The sequence below is a fragment of the Hyperolius riggenbachi genome, chromosome 3 (genome assembly GCF_040937935.1).
Source record: "Hyperolius riggenbachi isolate aHypRig1 chromosome 3, aHypRig1.pri, whole genome shotgun sequence".
NCBI classification, from domain to species: Eukaryota; Metazoa; Chordata; class Amphibia; order Anura; family Hyperoliidae; genus Hyperolius; species Hyperolius riggenbachi.
In genome coordinates this window covers 31,978,281-32,000,403 of record NC_090648.1, presented here as the reverse complement: position 1 = coordinate 32,000,403, position 22,123 = coordinate 31,978,281, and the positions used below count along the sequence as shown (strand labels likewise).

Here is a 22,123-nt window from a genome sequence, read left to right as displayed (position 1 = left end):
ATAATTAAAAACAATGGTGCATGAGCCAGCCTGGGAAAAGACCTGCACGCTGGTGCCCCCTGCTGGTCATATAGCCATTGTCTATATGCAACTGAAGCCCTCTCCAACTAATTGGCTGACTTGCTCAGCTTCTGCTTGATTATCACTGCAAGCTAGGTGTATTATGTGTGCATTTCTCATTGGCTTATAAGCAGCCTGCAGGCTTTATAAAGCAGCAGAGAACTGTTTGGGAGTGAGTTTCTCCAATTGTGTGTTTGGTAAGTTTTAGAGCAGTAGGAGACAGGCCTTGGAGGTGGCAGCTCCAAGGTTTTGGCTGCGCTCACATATGGTGTTAGATGTTGGTTCTGGGGCCCCGGGCAGTGAGAGTTCCCGGGGCCCCAGGCTGGCTCATGCACCATTGTTTTTAATTATTCTGGGCTCAGTAGACACAGATGTCCTGCTATGCCCTCACTGACATACTACCTCCAGGAAGCTGAATGCTTCCTCCGCTGTCCTCACTCATGCAGGCTGAATATATGACATGCCGGCTGCTCCGTACATTCTTTGGAGCCGAAGGTGGTACCTCGGCTCGTCATTGGGGCATATCGCAGCACTCCCTGAGTAGCAGTGGGGAGGGTCTTTTCTGTACACTTGCAGGCACAGTGAGTGCCAATGCTGGGGTAAATAACACACAAGGAAATGCCCAAAAAAATGCAGAAAAGACAGATTTGTATGAAACATGATAAAATATTTATTGGCAACACAAGATTCACACATTTTCATTCGCTAAATCAGTGCTTTGCTGCGGGAGCACCTTAAGGTATGGCCTGCAGGGCGGCACCAGAGGGGCTGTAGGATGGGAGCTTTGTATGGTCTGCCATGCCTGATACACACATACCATTTTGATTGGCCAATGTTACCACCTCCATGTAGAATGAGAACTTACCTACACAATCTGCTCATAGCATATAAAGTCTGTTAGACCTCATACTACATGGAGATGTATTTTTTCCCTAATGAGGGCAGTTTTACTTGTGTGGATGACCAAACAGCAGATGTTTCTTTAACTCTGGAATCTGTTCAGCCAATGGGAATTCCACAATGGCCTCCTCCCTATTCATTTCAAGAGATTCTTTTAAGAATATACAGGGCAGACATTCCCCAGTACAGGAGTTGAGTATTTGGACATGTAAGGAATCCAGTTTTCATTGGAATAGAATTTCCTGGTTCCGTCATAGAAGGTACAGCAGACAAAGCACTGATATGAAGCCACCACGGTCAGTGGGCCACAGTAACATGGGAAAAACCTTCTCCATTCTGAATCCACCACTGTCAGTGTAATTATTCCACAGCTACAAGAGGTCTCCCTTCTCCACTCTGAAGCCACCACTGTCAGTGTATTGATTCCACAGCTACGAGGTCTACCTTCTCCACTCTGAAGCCACCACCATCAGTGTAATGATTCCACAGCTACAAGAGGTCTACCTTCTCCACTCTGAAGCCACCACTGTCAGTGTATTGATTCCACAGCTACGAGGTATACCTTCTCCACTCTGAAACCACCACCATCAGTGTGGTGATTCCGCAGGCACAAGTGGTAAACGTTCTCCATTCTGAAGCCACCATTTCTCAGTTTGGTGATGCTGCAACCACAAGGGGTAATCGTTCTCCACTCTGAAGTCACTATCGTCAGTGTGGTGACACTGCAGCCACATGGGGTAAATATTATCCACTCTGAAGCCACCATTTTGGGGTGTGGTGACGCAGAAGCCACATGGGACCTATATTCTCCACTCTGAAGTCCCCATTGTCAACCTTTACCACTCTGAAGTCACTATCGTCAGTGTGGTGACACCGTAGCCACACGGGGTAAACATTCTCCACTCTGAAGCCACCATTGTCACTGAGGTGACACCCCAGCCACACTGGGTCTACGTTCTCCACTCTGAAGCCAGCCGTCACTGAGGCAACGCCGAAGCCACAATGGTAAACGTTCTCCACTCTATGGAAGACATGTTCTGCATAGCTAAATCAGTTCTGGAAATTGCAATACATGTATTTATACATATCAAATGGTAGAAAATATATACAGACGACCTGAAGAATTAGCATATGATGTCTGGGCTAGAACACACAGGCAATTATTTAAGGCATAAAGACAAAGTCACAAACGTAAATACTAAGTCCAATGCACAGGAACACTAACAAGACGAGTACAGGCACAGAACGACAGAGATTGGACATACAGCTGCTGATCGCACTTGGGGTTCATGAAATAAGAGGCTAAGGGTAGGGAACTTTGCATAGAACTGGAATCAGGGCACATGAATGCATACAAAGTGGATATTAGGATGTAGGCTTGGATTGAGACAGAAAACTGAGTGCATGCCTGGAAATCAGGAGGCTGGGATTAGACCAGCAGGCTGGGTGTACAGCTGCAGTGAAGACAGAAGGCTGAGTGTACCGCTGGTAATAGGACAGGAGGCTGGGTGTAGAGCTGGGATTAGGACAGGAGGCTGGGTGTAGAGCTGGGATTAGGACAGGAGGCTGGGTGTACAGCTGGGATTAGGACAGGAGGCTGGGTGTACAGCTGGGATTAGGACAGCAGGCTGGGTGTAGAGCTGGGACTAGGACAGGAGGCTGGGTGTAGAGCTGGGACTAGGACAGGAGGCTGGGTGTAGAGCTGGGACTAGGACAGGAGGCTGGGTGTAGAGCTGGGACTAGGACAGGAGGCTGGGTGTAGAGCTGGGACTAGGACAGGAGGCTGGGTATAAAGATGGGATTAGGACAGGAGGCTGGAAGTATAGCTGGGATTAGGACAGGAGGCTGGGTGTAGAGCTGGGATTAGGACAGGAGGCTGGGTGTAGACCTTGGATTAGGACAGGAGGCTGGGTGTAGAGCTGGGATTAGGAGAGGAGGCTGGGTGTAAAGATGGGATTAGGACAACGGTCTGGGTGTATAGCTGGAATTTTGACAGGGGGCAGGGTTTAGAGCTGGGATTTGGGTGTAGAGCTGGGATAAGGACAGGAGGCTGGGTGTAGAGCTGGGATAAGGACAGGAGGCTGGGTGTAGAGCTGGGATAAGGACAGGAGGCTGGGTGTAGAGCTGGGATTAGGACAGGAGGCTGGGTGTACAGCTGGGACTAGGACGGGAGGCTGGGGGTACAGCTGGGATTAGGACAGAAGGCTGCATGTTGAGCTGGGATAAGGACAGAAGGCAGGGTGTAGAGTTGGCATTAGGACTGGAGGCTGGGTATAAAGATGGGGATTAGGACAGAAGGCAGGGTGTAGAGCTGGGATTAGGACAGGAGGCTGGGTGTAGAGCTGGGATTAGGACTGGAGGCTGGGTATAAAGATGGGATTAGGACAGAAGGCAGGGTGTAGAGCTGGGATTAGGACAGGAGGCTGGGTGTAGAGCTGGGATTAGGACAGAAGGCTGAATGTAGAGCTGGGATAAGGACAGGAGACTGGGTGTAGAGCTGGGATAAGGACAGGAGGCTGGGTGTAGAGCTGGGATTAGGACAGGAGGCTGGGTGTAGAGCTGGGATTAGGACAGGAGGCTGGGTGTAGAGCTGGGATTTTGGCAGGGGGCAGGGTTTAGAGCTGGGATTTGGTTGTAGAGCTGGGATTAGGACAGAAGGCTGGGAATAGAGCTGGGTTTAGGACAGAAGGCTGGGAATAGAGCTAGGTTTAGGACAGAAGGCTTGAAAAGAGCTGGGATAAGGGGATTAGGACAGAAGGTTGGATGTGGAGCTGGGATTAGGGCAGGAGACTGGGTGTAAAACTGGGATTAGGATTGTAGGCTACATGCAGTGCTAAGAATTAGGCTTGGATTGGAGAAGTGAGCAGAGATCAGATTATCTTGTGAGGTTTGAGCAGGGGTGGTATTAGTTTGTGATGTTTGGGTATAGATGAGATTAGCTCATGGGATTTGGGTGGAGGTGGGATCAGATCATGAGATATGGGTAGAGGTAGGATTAAGCTCATGAGGTTTGGGTGGAGGTAGGATTAGCACATGAGGTTTAGGCAGGGGTGGGATTAGCACATGATTTTTGGGCAAGGGTGGGATTAGCACATGATGTTTGGGTGGAGGTGGGTTTATCTTGTGAAGTTTGGGTGACAGTGGAATGAAACTACTACACGCAGATCAGGCATTTATAATAGTTAAGTGCAGGTGCAGAGTGCATAGTATAGTGTTAAATTGAGCACAGCACACTCTGTGCAAATCTGGAATGAACAGAGATTGAATTATTTAGTGATGGAATGTATACATAATAGTGGGAGAATGTAAGGTTTGGATTGAGGACATTGGGCATGCAGTCCTTGGATTGATACAGGTGTCCTGCGTGTAGAGATGGCAGTGGTACAGGACCCTGTGTGTAGCAGTGAGAGTAGCGAAGGGCCCTGTGTGAAGTGTTGAGAGGCATAGAACACGGTGTGTATAGAGATGGGGGAAGCACAGAGCTCTGTATAGAGAGATGACGGAGGCACAGAGTTATGTGCAGAGAGATGGGGAGACACAGAGTTATGTGCAGAGAGATGGGGAGGCACGGGGCTCTGTGCAGAGAGATGGGGAGGCACGGGGCTCTGTGCAGAGAGATGGGGAGGCACGGGGCTCTGTGCAGAGAGATGGGGAGGCACGGGGCTCTGTGCAGAGAGATGGGGAGGCACGGGGCTCTGTGCAGAGAGATGGGGAGGCACGGGGCTCTGTGCAGAGAGATGGGGAGGCACGGGGCTCTGTGCAGAGAGATGGGGAGGCACGGGGCTCTTTGCAGAGAGATGGGGAGGCACAAGGCTCTGTGCAGAGAGATGGGGGAGGCACAGAGCTCTGTGCAGAGAGATGGGGAGGCACAAGGCTCTGTGCAGAGAGATGGGGAGAGGCACAGAGCTCTGTGCAGAGATGGGGAGAGGCACAGAGCTCTGTGCAGAGAGATGAGGAGAGGCACAGAGCTCTGTGCAGAGAGATGGGGAGAGGCACAGAGCTCTGTACAGAGAGATGGGGGAGGCACAGGACACTGTGTGCAGCACTGGGAGTCACACAAGGCCTTACACACAGTGCGGGGAGTAGCACAGACTGTTATACATAGAGACTGAGTTAGCACGCTACACTGTGGAGGTTAAAGTCATGCTAAACTACAGCACCAAAAAGATGCAAAACCTGCACCGGTTTGCAATTAGTCGGCAACACCTTGAGCTTTTACATGGGTCATATCAGGACATTGTGAGCATTGCTGAAAGGTTAGGGAGACTTTGTGCTGTTGCATCACATGCAGCACTTACAGCAAGAACTGAACCTAAAAATCCAGGACAGCCTGCAGTTATTAAAGCAGATTTCTTGCAGTATGTGCAGAAAATGTTGCCAAACAACTGTTGATCAGCTAACCTTACGGCAGCCCCTCTATGACCTGATATGAGCCAGGCAAAAGACTGTTAGAAAAAAAAATTCCAGGCTATGTTTGCCAGATCCTGTCTCATCTTCCAATCTCGGTAAATTATTCTTGGTGTGTTCATAGAGCAAGAACCGCAAGGAATTGTATCTGGGATACGAGATCCCAGTAAGTGCTGAGAGGACACAAAATGGTGTGAAAGTACTTGGAGGCATTTGTGTAGTCCTGGAAGACGCTCCTCTTCATGCTCCTCTTGGACAGTTCTAGATTGTGATTGGGTCATGTCCAGACCTCAGTCGGGATGACTCCTTCCTTGCTATTTAGTGGCGGTAAGAGGTTCTCCTGAGACAGGAAGTGCAGTGGGAACTCCACCAGATGGCCCTTCACGCGGGCTAGCAGTTCTCTGGATGTGACGGGGTCCGTGGTGGCGGGGCAGGTCACGGCGGTGTAGGCTTGGCGCTCAGGATGACTCTGCACGGCGTTTGTTGGGAGGCAGCGGAACACCTAGAAGGGTGGCAAAAATGAAGACAATTAGGAATTGAAAGAAAAAGTTGTTTGGTTCTTACGCCAAGTCTTTTTACCCTAGCCATACAGCACTTTTTGGTGGGTTCTATTGACCTGATGAAGCGGGCAACACCCACAAAACGCATTGTCTACCTGAGGAAGCAGACACCCGTGAAACACGTTGTCTAACCCTGTTTTCTATGCATGAAACCTTATGAAGTCACTTTGAGCTGTACTGGCTACTTTGCCCACAAGAGAAGAATGCCAACCACTGCCTCGCCTTTTCAATGGAATGGTTTGATGCAACAGTGCCCATTATTCCACCACTGCTCCCACCAAGCCCCTGAACATACATTTCCCATCCTGTCAATACTATCGATTGATTTTAGGCCAAAATCGACTGAAATTTGATCGATCAGACATGCTAGTGTGATCGATTCTCAGCAGATTTGATGCCAGAAATCTTACAAGAACATCAATGCTTGTATGGTCACCTCAATAAAGTGGTATATAGAGAGTGTGGGCACCCATGGTTTAGCCTATCTAATTCCCCCTCATCTGCGACTAATCACAAATGTAATTTGATCTCGGTTGTGTCAGCTGGCTGCCTCGGCAGAGCAGCTAATTTGTAAACACAGGATGTTACCCCTAGCTCCGCTTCCATGAAAGCAGGAAGCAGACACACTGCAGATTTATTGCAGGATTTGTATCAGCTGTAACAAAGAAATGTTTTTCTTTAAAGGTTATTATGCGGTTATCTTTTAGAAAATTGCGCAAAAGGTGGATCAGCGCATCACCAGGCCGCCTCCGAATGGCCTCCATCAGAGATGCGCTGAGCCCCCCCAGGAACTACAAACGCACCTTGAACCCAAACAGAAGCTCTGCATACACACCAAAAGCATGGCTGTTAAGTGGGAGCAGCTGACCAAAAACAAATTAAATTAGTACATAGCAAGGAAATGAACAGCGCTACTTAAAAACAGACTAGTGCCTACCTGCAAAAGAGTGCAAGCCCCACTTGTGGGGTCGAATACACACCGAGCATACACATGAGCTGTCTACCACTAGAGGAGGATGTTGGTTTCCTGTAACAGCTTGCATGCAACCTATTAAGTACTCGTCCCTCCCACTGCGAAGAAGTCAATCCTCCATGGGAGGGGCCTAACACTAACTAAATCCTACCTATGCATAACCTGGGCGCGCTACCAAGTAAAATTGAAAAATCGAAAATTGCGCAAAAGGTGGATCAGCGAATACCAGGCCGCCTCCGAATGGCCTCCAATCAGAGATGCGCTGAGCCCCCCCAGGAACTACAAACGCACCTTGAACCCAAACAGAAGCTCTGCATTTTATTTTAGAGCAGAGAGGAAGTTCTGAGTTCAGGTCCGCTTTAAATACTTAATGTCTTTGGTACAGTTTATCTACGCCCCTAAAAACTTCATCTAAGCCTCTGGGGCGTCGATATATGTACTCTGCCACGATCGCCAATTTGTACGCTCCCACGCGCTCGTTCTCGCCACTGCCCGTTAGCCTGGAGATCAATTAATTCATAGATCTAGGTCCCTGTGTCAATGATCGCAGCATCAATGAGATGCCTGCAGTCATCTGTAAACATTGTAAGTTACCCCTACATGCATTAGTTCGTGTTCCTGCAGGAAGCTAATGACTGATGACATCTTGTGGCCAAATAGTAAAATTACACCTTCATACATTTATTATAATAAAAAGACCTAGACATAATTTAAAATCAGCTTCTTACCTCCCACACGCTCCCATAAATACCAAATAAAACTTTTGTATTAAAAAAAATAAATAATAATAATAATAATTACAACCCCCCCCCCCCCCCAAACAAAAGAAAAAAAAAAAACAAGAAAGCCTAATTGGTGGTTGAAAAAACAAGCTATAGATCATTTTGTTGTGATAAGTAGTGATAAAGCCATTGGCAAATGAATGGGAGGAGCTCTGAAATGTGAACATTGCTCGGATGCACAAGGTGAAAACACACTGAAGGCCGAAGTGGTTAAAGTAAATCTGAAGTGGAAAAAAATAATCTGATATTTACATATGGAGAAGAAAGGATCTAGATCGTATTGCGCCTGCGTAGTACGGAGCCGTCTGTCTTCGGGAGCACTCCGGGACACAAGTGCTCCAAAGTCTTCCAAAGGGTTCCCGGAGGTGGCAGGACTTCCCTGGAGGACAGGGAAGGCTCAATAGGATCCAGAGCCATCCCTTTCCAAAGGTAAGGAAGAAGTTTTGAATCAGGATGATACCACTAATTGGCAAACTCACGCCTTACTACTTTTCTTCTAAGTTAGCCAATAAATGATATCATCCTGCCTCAAAACTTCTTGCTTTTACTGATGGCTGATGACATGGTAATACTCTGCTGCTTCTACAAAGGTAAGTATCAAGACTTTTTTGGGGGTCTCATATTTACTTTAGGCCTTGTTCACATCTAAAATTGCGATCGCTGACTCCAGCGTTTAGCGATTTTGTGGCCTTTTTTTTTTTCTTTTAGCGCCTCCCGGCACTTACATGCCTTTTTTTTATAAAGCGCCTTTGCAGAGCAGTTTGTTTTTTCACTTCAGGAACCAAGTCAGGAAGTGAACTCTGTGACCCAGAAATAAATACAATGTATTTATTCATGAAAGCGCTGGGGAAATCGCTATACAAAAGAGCTTTTTGCAAGCATTTCACAATTTCCCTATACCTTCCATTGAGGCAAATCGCCCCCAAAAATGGTCCAGGCAGCGCTTTGGTGAGCGGATTGGACTCTAATTGCTCAGATGTGAACACTCTCATAGGGAATCATTGCACAAGCACTTTTAGGGAGATTTTGAAAATCAATGGCACTTAAAGAAAGGGGGTACTCACCTCGGGTGGGGGAAGCCTCTGGATCCTATTGAGGCTTCCCCTGTCCTCCTCGGTCCCGCGGTGGCGGCCGAACAGCGAGGATGTAAATATTTACCTTCCCGGCTCCAGCGCAGGCGCAGTACCGGCTCTTCGCTCAGAGATAGGCGGAAATAGTCGATCGCTGTCAGGGCGCTCTACTGCGCAGGTGCAAGTCTCCTACGCCTTCACAGTAGAACAGACCCGACAGAGATCGGCTATTTTTGCCTATCTCCGTGCGGAGAGCCGCAACAGCGCCCCCCCTGGAGCCAGGAAAGGTAAATAAATCAGCGCTCATCAGGCTTGTCGAGGGAGGATTGCCGGACACTTCGGGGGAGCCAGCGCTGAATTACCTGCAGCCAACAGGGATGGGGGAAGTCTCATTGGGACCCTAAGGCTTCCCCCACCCGAGGTGAGTACCCCCCAGGGGAACTTTTTTTTTGTCACAAGTTTTTTTTTTTTTTTTTAAAATAGGCAAAAATGCCCTTAGTGTGAATAAGCTCTAACAGGTGCATGTAGAAGAACAGAGGCACCAACAAAATAAAATATAATCAAGGCTTAAATAAGATGGAGGGCAAGGGTGGGCTTACCTCCCCAGGACAAACACAACAATTCTATATGTTCAAAAAAAGCTTTAATTCTTACTCCAAAAACATACAACGCGTTTCACGGGTCTCAAGCCTGCCTCCTCAGGCAAAAACACAAAAGGAGCAACTCAGAAGTGGTTTGCAACTGCGTTGCATGTTTTTGGAATAAGAATTAAAGCTTTTTTTTTTGAACATATGGAATTGTTGTGTTTGTCCTGGGGAGGTAAGTCCACCCTTGCCCTCTATTTTATTTGTTCTTAAGCCTTGATTATATTTTATTCTGTTGGCACCTCTATTCTTCTACATGCCATTGTGATCCCCCTGGTGGATAGGTGTGCACACCCTTGTTTCCTTCTACGGAGAGCGACTTAACCTGAGTGGGGACAGGTCTAATATCCCCCCTCATGTGCATATAGTGGTTGCCTGACCTCAGCAACTCACGCTTTTGAGTAGATTTCTTTTAGCTGCAACTTTTATCTCCATCATCAACGATAATACACTATTGGGCCTCTCGACTGTGTTTTTCTTTGTCTTTCATACAAGCCCTAACAGATACAGGGCAGGACACCTTATGGGGTCAGAATAAACACATGCTGCTCAGTCTGAGATCATTTTTTAGGACACAACTAAAGTGAGAAAGTGCAGTCCACACAACAAATTAATAAAGTTCCACCTCCTCTAGGACTTCTACAAGCCTCATATTCACTCAGGTCATCCTGCTGATACTCAATCTCTGATAAAATCTCAAGTTCAGGTACATTTCTGGTGACAGTCATGCATGCTAGGTGACAACAACAATGCTGTTCTGCATTAAAAATTCCTTTTCCTTGACTAGGGCCTGTGGATCCATAAATACCCCCCCTACAAACTTACCCTTTATTGGACCTTCTATGACCCACCTGCCCCTCAGACAGCCTGGGTTGGGTCAGCTCATGCCCTACTCCATGCAAAAACACAAAATGACTGGGTGCTACAACATTAACTTGTGATGAAGTCCCACCAAATGAAGGTGTGTATGGAGATTAACTTTCATTCAGGTACCTTCTCATAAATCGCTGTATTGTTCAGTGCAGTCCGATTCCAAATGTCATTGAAGAAGCTGTCACTAACGGGATCAGAGACATCCAAATAGGGAGGGGTTTCAGCGCCCAGAATGGTTCTGCAAAGGGGAAGAGTGCAGATAAATTATACACAGTGCAATTTTTAAACAAGATAAAATCTTTACAGTGAAGCCTGTCAGCCTCAAATGCGAATGCGTAGCATGGCCATCATGGCACCTGTGGAAAATATTGCTTCCCCAGAGAGAAGGTCTCCACCAGAGCCTCCCACAAAGATTGATGGGCCACTAACCCTAGTGGACAGTGAACTACTTTCCTGCTCATGTCTAACAGGTTGCAACCCCCAGGGTTGCTGAGACAAGCACTAGGGGGGACACAGCAGAGGTAAGGCAGAAAAGAAGGTCTCAGAATCAGAACTGATAATTCTTCTCTACAACCCTGGCACTAAACTGAAGGTTTAGGCTAGAGGAAGCCCCAGGTAAGTGAAATTTTTGATTATACGGTACTGCTCAAGGTCCCTTTAAATATCATTTTGTCACTGTTGTGGAACCACCAAATATCAGCAAATTTTGTGGCTGAGATCTTCAGTGTCATAGACTCCAGTGTCAGCAAGTTTTTCTCTGGGCCCTCAAGATCAATATTTTTCTATGAGTATATCAGTGGTTGAGGCAGACACCACTTTATATCAGCCATAAATAATTAGAAAAACAAAAGTTTGCTTTCCTAAAACAGAAAGAATTTGCGGTAATTCAGGTTGGAGTGAGCTTGAGATGTCTCCCAGAGCAACACTCTTAACACTCTTATTAATAAATAATTAGAACTCACTTGAAACAATCCATTCGGAGGCTTAAGGCGTACTTTCCAGCTTGATACGGTTTTTCGTTCATAGTGGAGTTAACAAATTCTGTATCTTCCACAAGCACAGCCAGCTCACTGTCCCGCTTACCCAGCATGCTCCTGTCATTGATATTAGCTGAGCCTAGTCAGAAAAACAAAATGGAGTAAGTCATGCTCTTCATACAAGCTTCTATCACAAACAAAAAGTTTATATAAATATACTGCACAGTGGTACTGTAACTAGATGTGACACAGTGTATATCACATTTAATACTTTATACACTTTTCTACGCAGCGCCCAAGATAAAACTATGGACAACCATCCATGAGGTCATAATTGGCGCATGCGAATCGCACAGCAGCAATTATTTTTAATCCAAGTCGATATTAAAAATGGCTGACCCTTTTCTACGGAGACAGCTGTCTTTAGTGAGTACAGAGTACCTGAGAAAGTTTTTGTAGCTATAATTTTTATTGGGTTTAAATATGAAGTTTTTAACATAAGAAGAAAACAAAAACAATTGTTCCTCGGTTTACACTAAAATACAGCGACACAACAGGATGCATTAAGGCTCTTACACACGTCCAACAGAAGTCCACGAGCAACCGACGATATGGCCAACCGAACGATAACCCGTTGACACGACCTGTATTTCCACACGCCCAAACCAACTAAAGAACCTAGGTAGGTATAGGACATGAAGCCCAGTCTGTGAGCAGAAGTGATAAAGCCGCATTTCATGCATGGGAATTGAGAAACAATAAGCTTGCTTTTTAACCCTTAGGCAACTTCAATGGAGTTCTCTCGTTTGAGAGACGTGTACTGCTTTTGACCTCAGTCGGCAGAACTCCTGCTGTAAATTCTTGGAATGCTTCGATGGCTCTCTACTAGCAGAAAAATATAGAAACTGAAAGCAGAAAGTCCTCTGTGATTGTCTCACTCTGCCCCCTAGTGACAAGTGGCCATAAATATACATTACAGCAGTACTAATTAGAAACAAGGAAATGTAATAAGAATGAAAAAAAAATTGCTAAAATAAATTGGCCTGGAGCACTTGCAAGCCTCTAAATAAACTGGCTGCTAAAGGGTGAAAGGAACAGCATTGTAGACCTACTCTAAGTATAGATAGTTGAAAGGGAAAGGTTCACATGGGAAGAGGATACAATAGTGGTCAATTTGTGAACTGCGAGCCACAGGAGTTGACTACTTGGAGATTCCCACAGGAGGTGTAGTAGAGTGCCAGTTTGGTTGCAAGCTCTCTAACACAGAGGAGATGCATCCTTGGAATAGTTTGCTAACTTTATAGGAGTCAAATGCCATCTCAAGAACGTTTTTTTGAGGGATTCTCAGTGCAAAATACATTTGGAAAATGAAGGTATGGAATTGGAAGCTTCGATAACTTTCTCAGGTACTCACCCACCTCAATATTGAGAATGTTAACAGGAAGTGTTACCACCTACGAAGAAACATCTGAAGGAGACCACAGGAAGAACAAATTATGCTGGACTTTTAATTTGCTTAAGCACTGTAATCTAAAAGCCTTAAAACAGATGCCATCTGAAGCCCAAGTATTTCTCCTTTAATCCCATTTTATTAGTTAACTGCTGGCTACATCATTTGTTAGTCATAAAATGTTTTCCATAATCTTATAATGCACTCTTTTCACTTTTGTAACTATATGATATAAACTAATTTAAAGCAGGGCTGTCCAACTCCAGCCATTGAGGCCCATATTCCTGCCAGTGTTTAACCCTCCTGGCGGTTTGCTAAAAATCCGCCAGGGGGCAGCAAATCTTTTTTTTTTTATTTTTTTTTTTTTTTCATGTAGCGAGACAAAGTTTGGCGGCTGCAGCGCGACGGATAGCGGCGGATCGGCGGCGATCGGGCACTGCACGCAGCTAGCAAAGTGCTAGCTGCGTGCAGCAAAAAAAAAAATTATGCAAATCGGCCCAGCGGGGCCTGAGCGGTGCCTTCCGGCGGCATAGCCCGAGCTCAGCTCGGGCTTACCGCCAGGAAGGTTAAGATGAACTGAGAAATGGAAAAAAGTTCTACCGGTACTTGATAAGCAGCAAGGCCCTCTGGCTTGCTTGTGGCTGGTTGTAGCGGTCCCACTCCTGTTCCACTGGGTACTTGATAAGCGACAGCTTTTCCGATTTAGTCACAATAATTAATTTGAGCTGTATGAAAAATATGTGAGGACTGGAGTTGGACAGCCCTGATTTAACGCCTAATCTACCTGTATACACAGAAAATGACCCTCGCCTCAGAGAGCCATTACTGTGTAGAACAGGGGTCTCAAACTCGCGGCCCGTGGGCCATTTGCGGCCCTCGATACAATATTTTGTGGCCCTCGCCGGCAAAAGCTTCCTTATAGTTCGTTTCAGTGCTCCCAAGTAATCCGCCGCATCCCCGCCGCTAAACGAGGGCTGCAGAGCCCCCCAAATCGCCCGGGGGGCAATCCGCAGGCATTTCCTGGAAGGGGCAGAGCTTTCAGCTTCAGCTCTGCCCCTCCTGACGTCAATCGCCGCACGGATCGCCGCCTCTCCCCGCCCCTCTCTGTGAAGGAAGAGTGAGAGGGGCGGGCAGAGGCGGCAATGCGCCGCGATTGTGAAATCCCTTATGCGGCCCAGCCTCATCCTGACTTTGCCTCCTGCGGCCCCCAGGTAAATTGAGTTTGAGACCCCTGGCGTAGAAAGACTGTATCGCTGCATAGAAGCTAGGCTGTTGTGTATAACCTCTCTGTTGCAGGACTTAGTATAGTCGTTGGCAGGTCGTACCGCTGACTTGGTACTTCGTGGCAGTTAACAGTTTTGTTTGATGTTTCACAGTCTACCCTTACTCCGCTTGCTTAAAGCGGTATAAAACCCTGACATAATATTCAGTAAAAACATGTTTTCCTACTTTTTATATTCCATACGGTTGGCATATTTGCTTTTGTACATAAGTATTATTATTCATTTAGAAATTATCCGTTCCTAAAGTACACTTTTTTTGCTCTGAAAGCTGACTTTGCATTTTATTCATAACTGCTTTATTCATCCTCTAACTTAATCAGAAAGCATTTATGCTTGTCTGACTTTGTTCAGGAGACCAGGCAGTGTAGGCTTGGTTTACATTTCTCACAATTAACAGATACAATTAAACACAAGAAAACATTATGTAAAGTTCGGAAGCGCCAGCTCTGCAGGCGAGGAAGCTTCTAAAGCCTGTGTTAACCCCTTGAATGCAGTTGTAGTAAAAAAAACAAAAATGCTGGTTGTATAGAATATGCTGTAAATAATCTATTAGAGCAAAGTAGAAATGCAGGGCTTCATTCCGCTTTAAATCTGATCTCAGTGGCCTGGAGCAGAGATTCGTTCCTGTGTTGAAGAAGACCCGTGCAGTCCATGACTGGTTACGCAGGAGGACCAGAGAGATCACGTGACACATAAAACTATTTTTTTTGCTTTTGAGAAACTTGTCTCTTAAAGGACCACTATTGTGAAAAAAGTAGGCAGTAAAAATCTGACAGAACCAACAGGTTTTGGGCCTGTCTATCTCCTCATGGGGGATTCTCAGGGTTTTCTTTGTTTTCAACAGCATTTCCTGAACAGCCGTTGCAAAATCTAACTGACAAAATAGTGTGCAAGTGATTAGGAAGGCCGGCTGGTATCTTAATATTTTGTCAGTTAAACGGTTGTTCAGGAAATGCTGCTGAAAAAGAGAACCCTGAGAATCCCCCATAAGGAGATGGACTGGCCCAAAACCTGCCGGTTCTGTCAATTTTTTTTCACGGCAGTGATCCTTTAAATGCTGCAGGAACATTAGTTAGAGAGTCCTGTTGAGAGTATGTTGCAGATGTAAAGTGCTACAGGAACTGGTCAGTAATTTACATACACTACTACAGTATAAATAAATAACATAGGTGTCCAACTGACACTCGCCACAACCAGCTAAACAGAACGGCAGAGAAACGTACCGATGATGACCCTCTTGTCATCTACAATCAGCATCTTGCTGTGAATGTAAATGAGCTCTGTGACCAGAGATCCATCAGGCATGTCCCCGTGAGTCCTCAGACCGCAAACCGAGAGGTACCGACGCCAGTTGTCCCCCACTGCGAGGAAGAGGAGAAAATGATGAGAGGAAGCCCTAAACCAGAGAACCCACCACCACCAACCACCCACCCACCACTCATGAGGCCCAACCACCCCGGCACTCACTCTCCTCCTTCAGCTGAGAGATGATGGAAGTGTCTCCGCGGCAAATGGAACTGGAAAAAATAAGACAGAATTATTCCAACAGAGCTGCAGAAGGATTATTTATAAAAATGTGTCCATTCACAACAAAATAGCTTCATCATTTAGAGCAGTGGTCCTCAAACTAAGGCCCGCGGGCCAAATGTGGCCCCCTGAGGCTTTTTTACTGGCCCCCCACACACAAAGTGTATTACTTATAGATGCAAACAGAACAAAGGAGGCGGCACCGCTGGCTGTATTCAAAGCTCTTTTAATAGCACCGAGTGGCAGCAGTGACAGACTGCTGTTTCGGTTATGCAACTTTTTTCAAAATGCTCAATAGTCAATAGCAGTTTAAAAAAGGTTGCATAACCGAAACAGCAGTCTGTCACTGCTGCCACTTGTTCTGATTGGACTGTGCTCCCCAGGAGCCACTGGGGAGAGGCCTTGGCACGCTGCAACCCTTGGTTGGAACGGTGCTCCCTTCCTTCTGTCTGTGTTACTTATAGATGTGGTCAGCAACATCTTTCAATATTGGTGGTCCACACATAGAATAGCAGTGCTGGCACCACCCATCCACATGGAAGCCAGAAAGCAAGTAATTTTATTGGTTTCCAATCAAATTCCACATCAGGTGACACTGCTGTCCAATTGTCACCTGGGTATGCTTCACTGTCTGGCCTGCAAAGACATCACTTTATGTATACTCCGGCCCCCCCAGCAGTCTGAAGTAGGTTGACCCGGCCCTCGACCCAAAACGTTTGCGGACCCCTGATTTAGAGAGTGACCAGAATAGCCAGACGGTAGAGGTGAGTGAAATCTGTGGTTTTAGGTTGGCCACCAATTCCATACAATCAGAAAGTTTGTGCAAAAATGCATGTTAGGCCTTTGTGATGTCAGCGGGGGAAACAGAAACCAATTATGGACAAATGGGGTCGATAAAAACAGTATTAAAAAGGGAGTTGTCTACAAATCTTCAAGAAAAAAAAAAAAATCATTAACCTGCTATGGTCAAAACATGCACTACAGACCACACACATTGATTATGACGAGAGGGGAGCGTGGTCTTGGTCACAGTGGTCACTTGCAAGTTGGCCGGCAAAGCAACAGTAAAGACAACCAGCTCTATTGCCACAACAGATATCAAAATACAATACAATAACATTTCTATAGCGCTTTTCTCCCATAGGACTCAAAGCGCTTAGGCTCTCTCAGTTTCAGTAATTGGTAGTAGGATGAAGTATTCACACAACAAAAGTTATATTTCTCCAAATGCCAAACTGAACAGGTGGCTTTTCAGTCTGAATTTAAACAAGTCCAGGGATGGAGCTGTCCTGATCTGTTGAGGTAAGGAGTTCCAAAACGTAGGGGCAGCATGACAGAAGGCTCTGGGACCAAAAGTTTCCAAGAGGACTCTGGGTATGACTATATTATTAGAACCTGTGGATCTGAGAATGCGGGGATTGCTACGCAGCTGCAACATTTCTTTCATGTATCCAGGGCCTAGATTATTCAGGGATTTAAATGTCAGTAGGCCGATCTTGAATAGGGCCCTCCATTCTATAGGTAGCCAGTGAAGGGAGTGCAGGACTGGCGTTATGTGGCAGTGACGGGGTTGGTTGGTTAGCAGTCTGGCAGCAGTATTCTGTATCAGCTGTAGGCGGTACAAGACCTTTTTTGGAAGGCCAGTGTAGAGAGCATTACAGTAGTCCAGTCGGGATGTGATGAAGGCATGGACTAAGGTTGGCAGATCTTCTGGGGGAATGAGGTGCTTGATTTTTGCAATGACCAATAGGAGTAGGCAAAACCTCAACCAACCAAGCTAATATCCTTTTGCAGATTCTCCAGACGTGGCCTCCAAATAGGTTTCTGTCAAAGACTTTTAGGGGTTGCCAACCAAGTTGGGGTGTTCTGCTCCTTGTTCACGACATAAAATAAAATGAGGGACAAGGAGCCCAAAAAAGTTCCATGGCCGGTAAACAGACCAGCAAACCAAAGGCCTCACACACCACTGGACTCCGCAAGAGATTTAGACTTAGAGGATGAACATGAAATTAACTACCCAACGTTAAAATTATGAATGGCCAAGGAGATGTGAAGAATTAAAAAATGGAAATAGGCCAATTAAACGTGGCAGCTGATTGGTACAATTTGAAGCTGCATAAATTTAGCTAAAGTATTTATATCAACTCAGAAATATTCACATCTTATGGACATCCCTTGAATATTATTTCATTATTAATGAACCAGAAAACCACATTACCTGTAAGTGTAATGCAAAATAGCCTGGATGGAATTACCTCCTCCCAAATCGATGTTCCCCTCGAAGCCGGGCAACAGCGGAACGAGAATGTAGACACGGAAGGTGGCATTTTCCCTGCACAGGAAGATCATTGGTTAATAAGCAGCGCTAATTTCAATTCATTTTATTTACATTAGGAGCATATTAAAATCAGTATGCACAGAACAAATGTTGGAGGCCCCCAAAATATGCTAAAATGTTTAAAATCCATTTAAAAGGAAGGTAAGTGTTGGCTTAGAGTTAAATTGGCTTATGCTACTTCAGTTTAAAAGACAGAGCTTTTAAGTCAGTGCAGTGCAGCAGCTTTGTCACAAAGGCGCGCAGAGCTCCACTGCGCTGACTTGGAAGCACTATTTTGACCCGAGGAAGCGGCAGACAGCTGTGAAATGCATTGTCTTGTGGTGTTCTATTGCATGAAATTAACAATTCCTTGATCAGTCTGCTTATAAAGGAAAAACACTTCCCTTCTTTTTTTTTTTTGTTTTGTTAAAGGGGTACTGTAGCGCTTTATAAAAAACAAACAAAAAAAAAACCTGTCACTTAACTGGGATTCTACCTGCCCCCTGGCAGATATTCGCATGCCGGTCCTCAAGAATCCTCCGTTCTCCACCGCGGGTCACATCTAATTATTTGTCTAACTAGCCGAATGTCACTGCGGCTGCGCGGCCACACCAGTCTTCGCTCCCGCCTCGGGGAGCTTACTGTGCCTGCGCAATATGAGAAAACTTCATACTGCTCCTGCGCAGTAAGCTCCCGGAGACGCGAGTGGCAGCGAGGACACGTCCGGCCGCGCATCGACATTCGTCTAGTTAGACTAATTGGATGTGGCCCGTGGCACGGGGACTAGAGGATCCTTGAGGACCGGGGTGGAACAAGATGTCTGCAGGGGGCCAGTAGAAGCCCCCGGTAAGTGTTTTTGTTTTTATAATGGGCTACAGAACCCCTTTAACTATTTTAGCATATTTTGGGCTCCTCCAACATTTAAGCTACAGATTAGAAATTTAATGATGCTATCATAAGGTTCTAATTTTTGAAACCCTGACCATCCCAAGGCAGAGTGGGGATGGTACTGCCCTCCATGTGATCATAGGGGTTGCTAAGGCTAGCAACTGAAAAGTGTGAGTATCAAACTACAACATTGGGTTCCATTTAAGCAGTTTTGTGTTGATGGTATACCCTATGTGAAAATAAACCGATAACATAAGATCATTCTAAAAATTACGTTATAGAGAGACTCAGAGCGGATTACAATAAAATGTTTGACACATACCTGGGGCTTCCTCCAGCCCCATCTGCTCGGATCGCTCCCACGCCGACGTCCTCCGCTGCCGGCAGCTTCTGTACCGGGTCCTGTCACTGCCGTTAGTTGGAGTCAGTCTGACACAAGTGAAATGTGCTGTTTGCGCATCTCTGCAGCAGGGCGCACTTCTCCTGCGTAGACTGACTCGACTGACGCTTGTGAAGGGACCCGGTTCCTGAACCTGCAGACAGCGGAGGATGGGGGCGTGGGAGCGATCTGAATGGATGGGGCTGGAGGAAGCCCCAGGTATGTACAAAACATTTTATTAAGCTCTGGTACACTAAGTATCCCATGGTTTTCTTTTATATTGAAATATTTACAAAGTAGGTTGACTATTTTACTGTCTCTAATCCGTGGCAGCCTATTAAGTCATGTTAGAAAAAGGTCAACATCTTATGTATTTTATCTCCCCCGGTCCTAAGTTGTATTCTGCCAGGAAAACTTGTATGGCCGTACTTTGCTTATCAGTGAGGTTTACTATATTCCTGACAAGCTACCAACAAGACAGACGCTGCCACTTCCATGCCTAGAAAGTAACATTTTCAGGCATCAAAATAAAAAAAAACACCCTGGTTATTAAGATGTTTTGCACTGTACACACACGTTTATCTCATCATGTCACATGTCGTCTCGGGTACAATTAAGAATACTGCACCAGATCAGGCTTCCAGTGTCCGTGTGTTTTTTAATTTTTTTTTGGTCACCATGACAGGCATGACAGTGGTATTGTTACCAACCAACTTCCCTAATGCTGGCCCCCACAGAGTTAAAAAAGGAACGGTCGCGGAAATCTTAAAATTTAAAACACATACAAATAGGAAGTACATTTTTCCCAGAGCAAAATGAGCCATAAATTACTTTCCTCCTATGTTGCTGTCACTTACAGTAAGTAGTAGAAATCTGAGATTTTGGACTAGCCCATCTTCTCATGGGGGGGTTCTCAGGGTTTTCTTTATTTTTAAAAGCACTTAGTGAATAGCAGTTGCTCTGTCCAACTGCTAAAATAGTGTGCAGCGAGCAGGGAGGCTGGCCAACATCTTTGTATGAATCCTTTTCAGGGAGTGTCTTTATAAAGAATAAAGGCCATGCTGAGAATCCCCATGAAGAGATGGACTAGCCCAAAATCTGTTGGTTATGTCAGATTTCTACTACCTACTGTAAGCGACAGCAACATAGGAGAAAAGTAATTTATGGCTCATTTTACTCTGGAAAAAATGTACTTATTTGTATGCATTTTCAATTTTAAGATTTTCGCGACAATTCCGCTTTAAGGAGCCCTTTAACAGTAGGAGGTTTAGCAAACAATCCTATTTTCGATCGGTTTCCTCAGATTGCATTGTAAGAGAAAAAGGAGAAGCCGGTGAACCTAATCGATCTTGAATGATAGCATTATCGATAGATTCCTTTAAAAAACAGATGATTGCTATGGCGGATTTTTTCATAAATCTGATTAAAGCTTTGAAACTTTGGATACGATTGAAAGCTGAAAACTGTAATTCTGGTGGATTCATTAAGCGCAATCTTTTCTCTTTCACCGGAATTATCTTATTAATGTAATAAGATTCTTCGCTAAAAATTGTACTCATGGACACTACAAAATTCTGAGCCTTATTTCTTCTATCCTATAACTTCCTATTACTGTTCTAATGTGGTCTGTCTTACTGCAGCCTTTCCTAGTTGCACTGTCTCTGTAATAAATCTTATCTTCTTTCCTCTGTCGGCTCTGTTGGCTGAGGCTGGAATGTGTGGAATGTGCAGCACTGCTTGTCATTGGCAGAAGCTTTACACACCCTCTCCAAGCTCTGCATGAGTCACACAGTAAGCTGTTCTCAGAGTGGTTAGAAGGCATGTATTTTGTTTGTAAACACTGCCTAAAACTGGCAATTACAAGCCAGGATTGCAGCAGAGAGTGGCAGAAACAGCACAGAGGGGCCCAGGAGTACATAATGAATAGAATGGTATGCTTTTTATTGTAGGAATTTTAGAGTACAGATTCTCTTTAAACCCATTAACAGCTTCAGTAGAGTTATCTCATGTGAGATAAGAGCCCTGCTTTTGACCTCAGACAGCAGAACTCCTTGTGCTGTAAATTCTTGGAATGCTTTGATCTCTCTCCACTAGCAGAAACTGAAAGCAGAAGTCCTCTGTTATTTTCTCAAACTGCCCCCTAGTGACAAGTGGCCATAAATACACCTTACATCAGTTCTAATAAGGGAGGAAATGTAACAAATAAAAAAAATAAGCCAAATAAATCGGCCTGGAGCACTTGCATGCCTCTAAATAAATTGGCAGCTAAAGGGTTAAGGTTATGTACACCCATCCAATTTTGATTGGACAATTTTAATACCTCCATGTATTATGAGAGCTTACCTACACAATCAGTTATGGGGCCTCCCCTTTCCTTGCAACAAATAGAAAATGACAGTGGGGAGAAGTGGTGACCATTGCAATTTAGTGCTGAACTAGGCAGCACTCTCCATGCAGTATGTGGTTTAGGGCCCATTCACACCCAAAATCGCTAAACGCAAGCGCTAAGAGAGGCGCTCAGTGTGGTCTTGATGCTGTTAAGCTGTATGCTCCTTTTTGATTGGCCTGATGAAGCGGGATTGAGCACGTGAAACGCTTTGCCTATTTTTACTGTGGAGTATAAATAAATTGTTGTTTGACTGTTGATGCCACAGTCCTTCCTTTGTTTGCTTTGTCTGCATGGATGGGATAGGCCCACCACTGCCCCATCGGTTTTAAGCTTGTTTAAGTGACTTATTCTATTGGCGCCTCTGGAAAGCTTCTACATTTTGCAAGCGCTAAGCAATTTTCAGGCGTTTTCCAGCGTTTTTTATGAGCGCTTTCCAAACGATTTTTTCACTGTGTAGGAATCGTTTTTTCAGTAATTAGCTAATAGTTAATACTTAACATTGAAACGGCAATCGCTCTGAATCGCTCAGAAAATGCTGTATGCTACGCGTTTGAGCAAACCGCTAAACGCTTAGATGAGAACAGAACCATAGGCAATACATTGAACAAGTGCTTTTTAAAACGCCAGCGCTTTTGAGCAATGCT

General features: G+C 45.4%; 1 protein-coding gene across 1 annotated transcript in view; it reads right to left on the bottom strand.

Annotated features, from left to right (window-relative positions):
• Positions 1-706: 706 nt before the first annotated feature.
• Positions 707-22,123, bottom strand: part of LOC137562524 (phospholipase D2-like) — an 85,516-nt gene continuing 64,099 nt past the window's right edge. Inside the window, exons 19-24 of the mRNA XM_068273936.1 lie at positions 17,725-17,838; positions 15,447-15,496; positions 15,203-15,340; positions 11,232-11,385; positions 10,390-10,507; positions 707-5,869 (exon numbers count right to left, since the gene is read on the bottom strand). Of these exons, the coding sequence (XP_068130037.1) occupies positions 5,645-5,869; positions 10,390-10,507; positions 11,232-11,385; positions 15,203-15,340; positions 15,447-15,496; positions 17,725-17,838 (799 nt within the window). The 3' untranslated portion in view covers positions 707-5,644. The remainder of the gene's footprint in view (positions 5,870-10,389; positions 10,508-11,231; positions 11,386-15,202; positions 15,341-15,446; positions 15,497-17,724; positions 17,839-22,123) is intronic.